Source organism: Cygnus olor, chromosome 2 (assembly GCF_009769625.2).
Source record: "Cygnus olor isolate bCygOlo1 chromosome 2, bCygOlo1.pri.v2, whole genome shotgun sequence".
Classification (NCBI taxonomy): Eukaryota; Metazoa; Chordata; class Aves; order Anseriformes; family Anatidae; genus Cygnus; species Cygnus olor.
In genome coordinates, this window is record NC_049170.1 from 80,461,741 (window position 1) to 80,475,399 (window position 13,659).

The 13,659-nt window shown below is 45.3% G+C and overlaps 1 protein-coding gene across 1 annotated transcript in view; it reads left to right on the plus strand.

Moving 5' to 3' along the window:
- Positions 1-2,909, plus strand: part of PHLPP1 (PH domain and leucine rich repeat protein phosphatase 1) — a 131,859-nt gene extending 128,950 nt beyond the window's left edge. The window contains exon 17 of the mRNA XM_040547959.1: positions 863-2,909. Coding sequence (XP_040403893.1) covers positions 863-1,978 — 1,116 coding nt within the window. The 3' untranslated portion in view covers positions 1,979-2,909. The remainder of the gene's footprint in view (positions 1-862) is intronic.
- Positions 2,910-13,659: the final 10,750 nt, after the last annotated feature.

The window sequence follows — 13,659 nt, forward strand, 5'->3', positions numbered from 1 at the left end:
TTGTTGGTCTCCAACACACAATTAGTAGGCTGCAGCTATCCCCAACAGGCTGACAGATAACCAGACTTGCTGTTTCAGATGCTTGCTCTGCTTATTCTGGCAGCTCAGATTCTAACCAGGACAGGAGCCTGGGATTTGGATGTGCAAGGGATTTACTTCTCAAATATGCCCGTTTTTACTGGTGTTTTCCCTTCAGATATTACTCTTCCTCCCCTTGGAAATGTCATATTTAAGTGGAAGCACAGTAAGTAATTGGGGCATGTAAAACATTTCTCAGTCAGCTGCACTGTAGTGAAATGCAGACTTGATCTCTGCTGCATTTGACTTGCATGCTTCATTTAAAGCCTTTTTTTTTAAATGAACTTTTGTTTCCAGAATGATGAGCCAAGATGAAACCTACAATTGTTACAGCTGCAAGAGAAGAGTCATAACTGAATGACCTGCCCCTATATCAAATGGAGCTGTGTGTGACTTTGCCCTGTATAAAGCCAGATATCGTGGGTGGAGGAGGGATAAGTCTGACTCATGGGTAAAACATTAGTCCAGTTGGCTCCCACAGCTGCAGAAGCAGAATAGATGTTTCTTTGTTGCAGGCTTCTGCTTTGTTGGTCTGGATAGGTGATGCTGATGACAAATCAGTAGGGTGTAGGAAGCTCAGTGCAAGGCTGGAAACCAGCCATTGCTGTGTTCTAATCCCAGCTCTGTCACCTTCTTGCAAATCACCTCTTTTCCATATTCTTATCTGTAAATGGCTGTGTCTGGGGTACTGCAGAACAGACACTGGTAAAACACACGGAGGAGATGTGAGTGCCATGTGTCTTTGTCTGCGTTGTTTTCAGTTTTGTCTCCTCTCTCATTTCAGGATGGCAAAGTGAATGGTGTGACGGATTCAACAAGAATCCTGGGATACACGTTCCTTCACCCGAGTGTTGTACCGCGTCCTCACGTCCAGTCCATTACCTTAACTCCACAAGATGAGTTCTTCATTCTGGGGAGCAAGGGGCTGTGGGATAGCCTCTCGATGGATGAGGCAGTGGAAGCAGTCAGAAATGTGCCTGATGCGCTGGCAGCTGCGAAGAAGCTTTGCACTTTGGCCCAGAGTTACGGCTGCAACGACAGCATCAGCGCCGTTGTGGTCCAGCTCAATGTGACGGAGGACAGCTTCTGCTGCTGTGAGCTTAATGGGGTCCCACCCCCCAGCCCCGGCATTTTCCCCCAGTCCGTCAACGTGGTCATCAAGGACAGGCCTGCGGATGCTCTCGGGATGCCGTCTTCGAGCAGCGGCATGGCTTCCGAGATCAGCAGCGAGATCTCCACCTCAGAGATGAGCAGCGAGGTGGGGTCCACAGCCTCCGACGAGCCTCCGCAGGTCACCATGAACGAGAACAGCCCAGCCTACCCCGGGGAGCAGCGCTGCATGCTGCACCCTGTCTGCCTGTCCAATTCTTTCCAGCGGCAGCTCTCCAGCGCCACTTTCTCCAGCGCCTTCTCCGACAACGGCCTTGACAGCGACGATGAGGAGCCCATAGAGGGGGTGTTCACCAACGGCAGCCGTGTGGAAGTGGAGGTGGACATCCACTGCAGCCGAGTGAAGGAGAAGCAGCTTCTCCAAGTGCCTGTGGAAGCCAGTGACGAAGGTATTGTCATCAGTGGCAACGAGGATGAGCCCGGCCTTCCCAGGAAAGCTGAGTATTCTGCCACGGGCACAATAGGGCGCCGACGGGGCAATGGCTCAGTGGCGCCGCAAGAGAGGAGCCATAACTTGATCGAAGTTGCAACGGATGCGCCTCTCAGAAAAACAGGGGGATACTTTGCTGCTCCGGCACAGCCAGATCCAGATGACCAGTTCATCATCCCCCCAGAGCTTGAAGAAGAGGTCAAGGAGATCATGAAACAGCACCAGGAGCAGCAGCAGCAACAGCAGCAGCGGCAGTATCAGATGGACAACCTGGCAGACTATTACGATACACCACTATGACCCACTCTACTGCTCGCAATTAAACTAACAAACAAGGAGACTTGAGTGCAGGACCCAGTGGGCTCATGCTACAGCAGGGGTTTTCCTTCTCCTTTTCCTTTATACACTTCCTTTTCCTTATCCTGCCACTACAGATAACTGCAGCTTTTCAGTTTCTTAGGTTTAATATTCGTGGACTTTCTTCTAGAGACGCTTTACCAGTAAAGTTTAAAATAGTTAATATTCCCTTAACATATCAAGTGTAAAAACAAAAAAAAAAAAAAACAAAAAAAATAATAAAAATAATAAAAAGGTTTAATATATTGCTGAGAAACAGATGATGATGTAATATTTTTTAAAATGGCTTGTTTGTTTTGTTTGAAAAGCAGGGCAGTAGCCAGTGCTAAATGATTTAAGTAATATTGTAATACTGTATTTCTTTGAGAGAAAAGGCTTTTTTTGGTCTTGAAAATGATAGACATTTGTAGAATATGGAGACTAACTCCTAGGAGTTGCTTTACTCTTTCAGGTGACTTAAGTCACTGAGATTCACTAATTTTCTCTGAGAGAACAGTTGATTGGGAAACTACTGTAAATAGCTCAGTGTTGTATAGTGATGCTTCCATGTTTTGTAGCCTTGGCATTAAGGACACAACCTGAAAAACTGACCTTTTTCTTAAGCAACTCTTTGGGCCATGGTCATTAAACATAACGGACTGAGTGACTGCATACAAGTTAGCTAGAGTTTAGATGGTATAGACCATTGAAAGAAACCCACTTTTTCCTCTGGTCTCTTTCTTTCCTTACTTTTGCAGACATGTTTTATTTGTGTTCCTTATTGCTGCCACAACCAGCATGATTGTATAGAGCTCATTTGCTGTAGAACATTTACATACCAAGAGTTATATTAAAGCCGAATGCACAAATGAACATGTCATAATTTTTGTTATAATAAATATGAAATTTACAAACAGTGTCTGCTTTTGTCTGAATAGCTGAGCAGCAACTTTCAAACAGCTTGCTGTGGTTCATCAGCATGCTGCAGTGTGTTTAAACTGCGAAGTGTTAAAACTTTTTCAACTTGGTGTGCATTTTTACAAGAACCGCAGAAGCTCACGTGTACTCTTAGAATTTTTAGTAAGCAGTTCACCCAGTAGTTGCTCAAAATGTCAAATGCTCTTTAAAAGATACTAAACACCAAGGAATTAACATACTTTTTTTCTTTCTCAGTGTGAATTCAGCACTATTGATTTGCCCTTCATGGTGGTACTGACAATGCCAGAAGATGTAAGAGGAGTGGTGCTCTGACTCCGCCACTGGGACTGAGTGACTGAGGGTAGAAATGATGAAGGGATGATGTGGGCTAACAACAGGAAGAAGGAAAACATTGGATTTGAAGAGAAGAGGAAAAATGTAAAGAGAAGGTGGAAAAATGAACTCAAAGCTACCTACATAAACTAAGATGTGGTTGAACACGTTAAATGAACATGAGTTTAATGGCAGTTTGACTTTGGTAGCAAAAAGGGTGTGTTTTGCTCATTCCTCTGGGAAGGGACCCACACCCTTTCTCAGTATTGCCTCCAACCAATTGCTTCATTCTCCTTGTCAGTCTCTAAAAAGTTGAGTTAGTGCCTGATCACAACAGTGTCTTCTTCCTTCATAACATTTGGTCTGTATTTTGGGAGCGGCCTATGGTAACAGGCAGTTGTCCTTACTCTGTTCCAGGATGCAACAGCCAAGTTAGGGCAGGATTGTCATTGATAAGATATTCTGAGGTTCTTCTCCTTAAATAATAACAGCAGAGGAACAAATACAAAAATACATGGTTTGATAAATGCTTATAGTACTGCCAACTATAGAGCTAGAAGATTGTATTGTATTGTAATTTGAGCTTCAAAATACCACTTCCTTAAAGAAAAATCATTAAATGTATTGAAAGAAAAGTTTTATTGGCAAGTAACTCAGGTGTTCTTTAGTAACAGTTTCTATATTTCTAATTTTGTTGAATGACTCGTTTTTCCTTGGTGTCCATGGAAAGTGTTTTTTTGTCTTTTCAGTTGTTTTTGAGACTGAAGGGTGATAATTAGCATGGACACTACCATGGCCTTAGGCAACTGGTTACAGGTTTAGGATTTCCTAAGCAGGCTGGAAAATTCTCTGTGTAACACCCGTTGCTAGTAGAGGAGTAATCTTGCTGCTGCTGCTGTCTCTATTCATGTTAATGTGCCTCTGGTGTACTGAATTTGTGGTGCCTCTGGGGCACCATGTCATGCGAGCTAAAGTTTGTTCCCCTGCAGAGAAATTACTGAGAATTCTTACTCCCTGCTGTACCCCTTCCTTGTCTGAAGAGGAATATATGTACATTGGCAGGCTTCATAAAGAATTTCCCCTCCCTTCATTTGAAGGACTAACATCAGCCATGGCAGTAGGAGGTTACAGGGAGCAATTCGGTTTTGCTCCTTGTTGCCTTTCCTTGAAGTGTAGATGGTCAAAACTCAGAGTCCATCAGAGCCTGCCACTTTCAGCATGGTCCCTTTTATAAAGTTAGCAACTGCATTCTGGACTCAGAGCTTTCATAGCATCGAAGTGACAGGACTTTGGCTGAGGACCTGTACGTTTTGGATTTCTGGTTTGTCTGAAGATGTTTGCATTAGTAGCCTTCCTTACAAGTAATAATGTGAGGGATTGATGCATTCATAGGGATGTTTTGTTCCCCCTACTGGGTTCCCTATAACCTACTGAACTGGATCAGTAGGTTGCCTGGCTGGGAGCATCTTTGGAAAGTTTAGCATTTATTCTTAAACCAAGGGTAAAGGTTATTTTGTTCTCGCTTTAAACTGGGACTTGGAAAGCAAGGTACAGTTTTTGCAACTCGTGACTTTTCTGGACATCTCCATCCTTTCACAAAGGGCGTTAGCATGCTCTTACCTCGTGAGGACTGAAGCTAAAGTCATTGATTTCATTTTGGTGCATTACTATCATACGTGAGTTTATGATTAAGTGCATGGTATATTTTACACAATTTTGGCCAACCAGGAACTATCTGACTCAAAAAGAGAAGTGGATTTGTTTGCAGAATTTGGCAGCTGTAGCAGGGGCAAAGGTTGCGGACTAAAACGAAAGGAAGGCTTTCAACTGAAGAAAAAAGAAGAGAGCCACGCTACCTTTATAATCCAACCTTTCATGTCCTTTAAAACTTGCTGATAGCCATATCTGCAACTAGCAGAAATGCATGAACAGGAGGAGGTAGATAGCTGGTGGCAGAAAAATGAATGTATTTACATTGTTTTCTGGAAGGTAACTTCAGATAGGAAGCTATGATGGTATTGAGTAATAACTCAGATGCTTAAATGCAAGCCTTTTTGGTGGCATAAAAGCTTTTTTTACCTTGCTTTCTGCCATAGTGCTCTTACATAATGTATTTTGTTGTGCATGAGCAACCCATTGGCATTCTGCTTGTGCATTCAGCGCATGGCACAACCTCCTCTGGTAACCAGCGCTGTAGTGTTGCTGCCTTCCCATGGCTTATTGCTTTTAGAATGAGCCAAATATCCGTGTAGCTCATCTCCCTCATTACCAGAATGCTGTCATGGTGCTACTGCAATGCCCCATAAGTTACCTTTAAAGCATTTCCTTCATAATGATCTCAGCCTGATCACTAGCTGTCGTGCTTTTAACTCATACACAATTTTCTAGCAAACCGTATTTATATATTTTCTGCAGTATGACTTTCACTTTGGAAGCCTATCCAGGTGGGGGTAGGTGTTAACAGAGTATCACACCCAACTTCTGAAGTTATTTCTAAGAATTCCCCTGGTAGTCAGCTGTCCCTTAGTCATATTTAGGTAGTTCGCCTCTCTTTTGTGTTGAGAGGCACGTTCCCGGAATGACTTCAGTTAGCCCCACCAAGGCAATGGTGGATAAGCCAAGACGAAGTAAAATCTGGATTCTGACATAAGATAACATTGGAGAACAGTGGCATCCACCCATCTCTGTAAGAGGGTGTCTTTCCAGATGCAGTTGCAGAGAAGCACATATACAGTGTCCCTGAGTGACCCTGTGCCTCTCTGCCTGCATCTCAGCACTGCTCATGGATGGTGTCTTTTGGGTTTGGCCTTGCAAGTCCAGGTTGAAAATGCTCACTTGTGTAGGTTGGTTGGAATAACCTAGTGACCAGCTTACAGATCAGGGCCTGAATTATTTCTAGCAGAGCAAAGGGATTTAAAGGAGTAAACAAAAGAGTAACTTCAGCCTAGTCAGCCTGATTTGCCTGCAGTCGATGAAGAGATGAGCTTTTCTAAGAGGAGTAGGCCCTCAAGTCTTAAGCTGAGCAGGCCTGAGCTCTGCTCTGCAGTTAGGTCTCTCAGAGCTTTGGCTAGAGGGAGAGCTGCATGGCCAGAAGTTGGCCAAAAAAATCAAATCTTTTGCTGGCAGTGGCAACCAAGACTTCAAAGTGTCTGTTAAATGACTGTGTTTATGCTTTCCTTGGTTAACCTGAATTACTCTCCTGCCTCATTAATTGAATCAACTTACTTCAGGGCCAATTTATTGCAGTATTGCTGGATTAACTGATTTGTTTCTCACTGATTTAGTTGCTACCTGCATGCTGGCACATGCTTGCAGTGAGGATCCTGTGGGGTGCTGCCTGAACCCGTCTTCCTCTGGTTTGCCTGTGCTTTGGTGGAGGTTGAGCTGCGTCCCGTGCTGATGGTGTAAATGTCCAAATGCCCTTCCTAACAAGACTGATGCTCCTATGGGAAAATAAAGGTTAAAATTCAATTGCTGCCTGAGGGCAAGTAAAACCGTCATAGCCATTTCAATCAAAAGGTGGAGGGGAAAAAAGCTTAAATATTATTTCGATTAACAGCAGCCCCAGGTCAGAATTGGTATACTGCTTATCTCAGACTTCAGCAAGGAAAACAGCTTTAGATAATTGATCCCTACTTTTCTCCAGTCTTTTGTTTATACTTCCCCTCCTGTTGAGTTCAACAGTTCATCCTTTGCACCTTTCTTTCTCAATCTGAAAAGTTGAGATTCACCTTCTGTTGACTCAGCTACCTCCTCCTACCTCTTCTGCATTTATCTCGTGTGGTCAGCTAAGACTGTCCTCTAGGTTATGACTGAGGCAGGACCTGAATAGGGAGTATGCCATTCTGTCTTCTTCCGTATTACCTTAATACTGTGAGCTTGAAGGAGATGATTACAAGAGCTGGTCAGGAGCCTGATGGCACTGTAGTGCTGAGGAAGCTGTTGTGTGGTAAATGGGATGGGACCAAGACCTGTTAAGTGCAAGGCAGGACTCCCCAGCAGGGACACCTGAGAGAAGATGAGGGTGGTGAGGCCCTGGCACAGGCTGCCCAGAGAAGCTGTGGATGCCCCATCCCTGGAGGTGTTCAAGGCCAGGCTGGATGGGGCTTTAGGCAACCTGGTCTGGTGGGAGGTGTCCCTGCCCATGGCAGGGGGTGGAACTGGATGATCTTTAAGGTCCCTTCCAACCCAAACCATTCTGTGATCCTATGAGCCCCTGAGCCTTTCTGCTGTAGGGGAACTGGAGAGCATGGGTTCCCGCGCCTCGGGCTATGGGGTGGTTGAAGTCGGCAGTGCCAAGGTCGGGGCCTAGTGCCTGCCATTGCTGCCTCCTTCCCCTTTGGTGTCTCAGTCCCGGTGCCGTGGAGCTTGTCGAGAGAGGGTGCTCTGAGCACAGCAGGCCCTTCTCCTCTCCTGTCAGATTAAGCACAGCTGCACTGGGAGACATCCGTGCGTTTTAACAGTGAAGTTGTCAGTATTGACTCACAGAGCAGATGGAGCTGTTTCGCTAATTAAATATATGCTGTGGAGTGCTTTAAAATTAGGACACAGAACTATGGAGGAAGCAGAAGTGTGCGAGTCAGTGACTTGTAAGATGCTTTTTCATTGTAATCCCTACAAAGGAGAGAAAGGGAAAAAAGTTTCAGTCAGTGCTTATCTTGATCCTGGAAAACTTGAACACGCAGAATATATAATGGGGTACTCTGTATTGAAAACTGGGTGGCAAGGGAGAGCAAAAAATGCTGTGTCTTTTCAGAGATGAAAACAAATTGATGCTCATGCCCCAGGGGCCAAAACTCTCTTCTTGAATACAAGCAAAGGTGTCTGAAATACCGCGTTCAGAGCCCTGTTGACAAGTCTCCTGTAGTAGAGTCATTTCATGAGGGGTATAGGGATCATCCCATTCCCTCACGGTGGCCAAAATTTGACAGGCCACTCAGAGCTAACTCGGGTATCAACAAAGTCTTTCCATGAGACTCTTGTAGTGCCTTGAAAGAACAAATGAGGTAAGAACAGGGAAAAATGAGACAGAAGTCCAGCCTGCCATTCTTTCCCTCTCCTGGAGATCTGTGGCCTGTCCCTTTTTGAACCAGAAGTGGTCTCCTTGTGAAGAGGGTAAGAAATGGCTTTAAGGCCTCGCTCTCTTTTTTTTTTTTTTCCTTATTGGAGACAGCCTTTGCATTTGGGGTAGAAAAACCTGTACTACTGCCGCCTTTGTTACTTGAAAACTGCACGGGCTCCCCCTTGCGTTACCGCAGGCCAGGAAAATGATGGCTACAGCCTCCTCTTTCACCGGCCCAAGTGAAATTAGTGATCTTGCATGCACCATCCAGGACAAAAAAAAAAGCGTCGTCTTTGTTTGGGTTAATAAATTGCCTGATCTTGACCACTAGGGCTGATCCGCAACAGTGTGAAAAGCTGAATCTAATTCAAGTTGCCAAGGACATGGGGCTGTCTTGTGGGTGAGCTATTTCTGTGATCTGAAGGAAGGAAAAACACCCTTTCAGCTGTACACCCCTATGGTGACTACACATGGCAGCTAATTTTCCATCACCAGCTCTTCTAGTGTCACGTGGCTTCCATCGCTTTGTGCTGAGAATCCTGCCCCAAAATATTTAGGATTGGGAAGTCACTGTGTTGGGTCCTTTGTATTTGCAGATAAGGGCTGCTGTGGTGTAGGCGAGAAGTGTCGTGGGTGTGCAGATGACAGATTTAGGCACAGCTTTGTACTATAAATCTGCGTACAGTGGGAAGCCTATGAATAATGTATATGCAACGCACACAGTGTCTTCACAGCTAATGAAATTCCAATTTTCAATAAACAGCTGGGCAATGGAAGCTCTTAAATTTTTTCTTCCAGCACTTCAACTGTCCATATTTAACTTCAAAGACAGTATGGGATAGCAAAAAAAATCAAGGTTTTCATATATGCGTAAATGTCTGAACAACTCTGCTATACAGTTTCTCTTGCAATATTGAAAATAATATACCCAGACCACAACCGAGCTTTTCAAAGCCTGTTTAAAACATATGGTCCTTTCCTGGGTGTACCTGTCTCCTGAGCCTTTTTACATTCTGTTGAAAGACTAATTACCTGTAAAATGGCTGGATGCATTTCTCTCACTTAAGCTTTTCCACATGTCCTGCGAGTTTCACAAAGTCCAGTAGCAGGTGCGGGTCTGGGTGCAAACGGCGTGGCTGGAAATCAATAGCCCATTTGTAGCAATGAAGGGCATCCTGTGACTTGCCAGTTCTGCACTGTCACACGCCAAAACCAATTACATCAAACACACTGATGATCTGCAGACCTTGCACGGGGCCTAATGTTTTATTTATGATGGGTGATGGTGAGCATCTGTGACACTTTTATGCTGTGCTGGCATTAAGCTGCTGTAATGTATTGAATGCCACCTTTTCTCGGAGGTGGATGTTGTGAAAGAGGTGAGTAATGATGGGTGTCACGGCTGTCATAAACAATGTGGTTGTAGTCCCATTTAATAACTTATCGGGGCCTTAGAAAAGAAGACGTACAAGTTCTGCAAACGTAACTGAGAGATCAGCGTTACAGCAGGTCTGCTTTGTATTTAGAGCTCAACTTACGGTGAATCTAAGTTGCAGTGGAAAACTACAGGAAGGCAAATCTTAATGAAGACAAAACTGCACTGGGAGTAAAATACATGGATTACGAAAGAACAATTTCCATTCAAACTGTTCTTTGGTACTCTAATCCCCATATGTATTCTCATCACTTTGAAGCAGTTTCTCACGTAAACTGAGATCCCAGGTTTTCTTAAAACTAAGCTTTGACTTCCGTTTCTGCTGTTGTACAACCTGTTTGTGTTCGTAGGTTTTTTTTCTCCACATCAGATCTATTTAAACTGCTCTGAAAGGTGGAAAGAGGAAAAAAGGCCGAATCATGATAAAAGTTAATGTATTCTGGGAACATTTTCCTAAACTTATTAAGAAAATAAGAAAACTTATTGTTTGTACCTGAAAATTTCCTTTCTGTGGGTGGATACAAAAGTTGCTCCTCTGTGTAGCTGGTCAGCAGCAGGAGGGTAACGCCCTAACATGACCAGTGGTGGCTTTATGCTTCCAGATGACTGAACTAATTGGAAAATGTAAAGGTTATGTGTATTTGGAGGAGTAAATATGTTCTTCCTCCACTGGCCCTATCCCCCACAGTTTTACCTTTTATATTGAAATAGAAGAAGCCTGCATCTTGGGATGCTAATTTGCTCTGTTTTGGAAAAGATTTTCCCCAGACTGAAATACTTTTTATTCAAATAATAGTTCATAAAAGAAGACATTCAGGAAGATCTGTGTTCAAAGAGACAAAAGCCTACCAGGATGAAAATTTCGCAGCAGTGGGATGCAGAATCAGTGGCGTGGAGTTTTTCTTTTTAACATAACAATACTAAATATCTTATGCCCTCCATTTCCCCCTCAGAACTAGGGCATGGAGAGGCATTTTGTCAAAAAAAAAAAGGCTTTACATTTCTGTGCTTTGCTTGAGATAGTCTCTCTCCAAGTCTGCGAAGAGGGGGTTCCTCTGTGGATGATGAATGCCTGGTGAGCTCAGCTGGAGTTTTTGCTCTTGGACTGACTGAAGCTTGTTTGCTCCTGCACCAGCGACAGGTGCAAATTGATGGTTTAAACCCAAGAGGGGCTGGCAGGTAACTGAGATAAATGAGCTACTGAAATCAGCCCAGCACCTTGCACTGGTGGCCACCTGCAGCGGGATTTTTCTCCAGCTGGTCAGCTCCAGTTCACCCTGCCACCTGCATCTCCAGAGGTCAGGATAGCGGTTATTTTAATCCTCTTTTCTGAAGCTTCTGAATAGGCTCGGCTTGCCAGAAGGCTTCCTACTGTATCGGGGGTGCTGTCCTCAAGGCTTTTAGGTTGAGAGAGGCTGTACTGCTTACTCACAACAGCCTCTGAGAAGCGCAGGTTTGACCTTTGCTATCAGTGCAGGAGGTGAGAAGCTGGTGGTGGTCACAACAGGCAGGCTGGATGTGCCCCGAACAGCCCTCATACCAGAGCGACTTGGGGCAATGGCCATGTGCAGTCCTTGAGTTGCTAAAGGCCTGGCTACTTGAGGCAAAATTTGGCTGCAGAGACAGCTCCGAAGCAGTGAAGGGGAAGGGGTGATTTTACCCCAGTGCTGACCTTGGAAGCTTCACGCAGGCTTTGCATACATGCATGCACGGAGCAGGGAAAGGCTAAAAGAAATGATGGGGCTGGCAGGAGCCCCGTGCCCTGCTTTATTTTCTGGGTCTCATGCGGCTTCTTGTCCTGTACCAGCTGGCAGTCACTGTGCTGAAGCAGCGGGAGGTGGGGACACTCATCTGACCCAGAGGACACGACCACCTGCGGCGGCAGCTGGGGACGACAGCCTGTTGCAGCCTTTGTCATCTGTGCGAGGCAGAAAATCCGTCTCCCGTATGACACCTTCCCAGCCTGCACGGTGAGGATTGTCAGGGCGCTCACAGACCGCCAAGGCTCAGCTTGTTGCAGACAGGGTTGTTTGGTTCCTCTGGTGGTCTATGGCTCGCCCCGAGGGAAAGGAAAGCTTCCTCTTCCCTGCCATAGTCCTCTGAGGAGCATTTCTGGGATTTTCCACTTTCCTCTGCCACGCATCTCTCCACGAAGGCGAGCGGAGGAAGCAGAGCTGGTGTTTGTTTCCTTTTTGGCATTATTTCATAGTGGTCTCTCTTCACGGTGCCAAGGTCTCCAGGCCTCTGTCGGGGGCACTTTCCTGCCGTGGGGACCTGGGAGGCCCCGAGTGACCCGTCCTCGGTTGTGACTTACCAGGTACTGCCGGGGCTGCTTGCAGGGCACGCTGCTTGCTGCAGCACTGCTGGCTGCAATCTGCTTCTTACAAGGGATGATAGAGGTTTTGTGGAGAAAGTCTACTCAAAACAGATTGCGTGTCCTGGGACACAGGACACGGTAGGCCAAACCGCGTCTAGAAATTTGGGCTGAGACTCAAGAGGCATTCCCAGGCAAGGTCTGCATCCAAGGGAGCCACCAGTCCCTGCAAATGCCATGAAAAACGGAGGGAACTGGGACACTGGGTATTCCCTGGGCTAGAGAAAGAGGCAACCACATGGTGGCATTAATGAATTTACTGTAGAAAGTGGAAGTATAGCCAGAGCTGACAGTCATTGTTAACCGGGTTGAAGGTAACTATTAAAAGTTGGTTCTCATTTGTTTAAGAGTTTAGCAAGCCAAATCATTTCGACTTTTGTTTTCAGTAGGTCTGGATAAATGAGTTTTACTAAGGGTTTGTTACTTCTGACCAGAAAGCTGGATGAATAATGTTTGTCAGATTTAAAAAAAAAAAAAAAAAAAAATCAAACAGTAGCAACTTTGCTTTAGGAAGAAAGTGTTTATGCACATACAAGAGTGAGGACTGGGAGAAAAGACAGATATACAGCTAAATAGACAGAACAGCTGGGATTAGGGTTCAGGTGAGGATGGATGCAGATGGGAACTTGAGGCACCCTGAGCCTCAAGCAGGAGGTAAAGCAGGAGGCCTGGAAGCTCCCAGGAAGCTTTATCACTTCCCACCTCTTGCTCTTTTAAAGGAGGCATCGGGGCTGGACTACTTGCAGCAGATTGAGTCCTGAGATTTGAAACATGGGGGAGTGGTGAGTGCAGGGAAGGAGCTGGGTGAGGAACTGAGCAAACGTGACTGGGACTGACGGGATGCTTGAGGCAGGAGCCTCCAACCCAGCACCTGTAAGCAGGCTAGGAGCTCCTTTCTGACTCTCTTCATAAAATGCGTCAGATTGCTCCTATTATTAACAGGAAAGGGATGTGACATGGATTGACTGTGGCGAACGCAATGGGCCCAGGGGGAGACACTACAGAAGAGTCCCTGGGGAAATTCTTCACACCTTTTTCTAAAGACTGAATTAACTTGCAACAAATGAAGCCTTTATCATGTACACAAGAAGAAAAAAACAAACAACAGTGCTCATGGAGGACTGCTCCTATTGCTCAGAGATGGCAGACAAGCATTCAAAAACGAATGAAATGGGGCTGAGTAAGAAGCCCCAAGATTAAGGTTCGTAACATACACGTATTTAAGGAGTGAATTAAGATTTATACATTCTTTTCTGCAGCCTTTTCTAATCTTTTGAACGTGTCACTTCACGGTGCTTTTTTTTTGTTCTTAAGTTAGTCTGCCATGTAACTAAGCCTGCACTCAACACGTGCAAGACGTGGGAGTGGTGCAGGAACAAGTGCGCAGGCAGTAACACCTAACGTGATTCTGAGCTGCTAGCGGTCAGCTGTGGCTCTAGCTACGTGCCAGACATCCCTGTAGCACACTCCCCAGCCTGTTAGGGCTTACCAGTGAAGGCCTGGTTCTGGGCAAAGACCTAGAA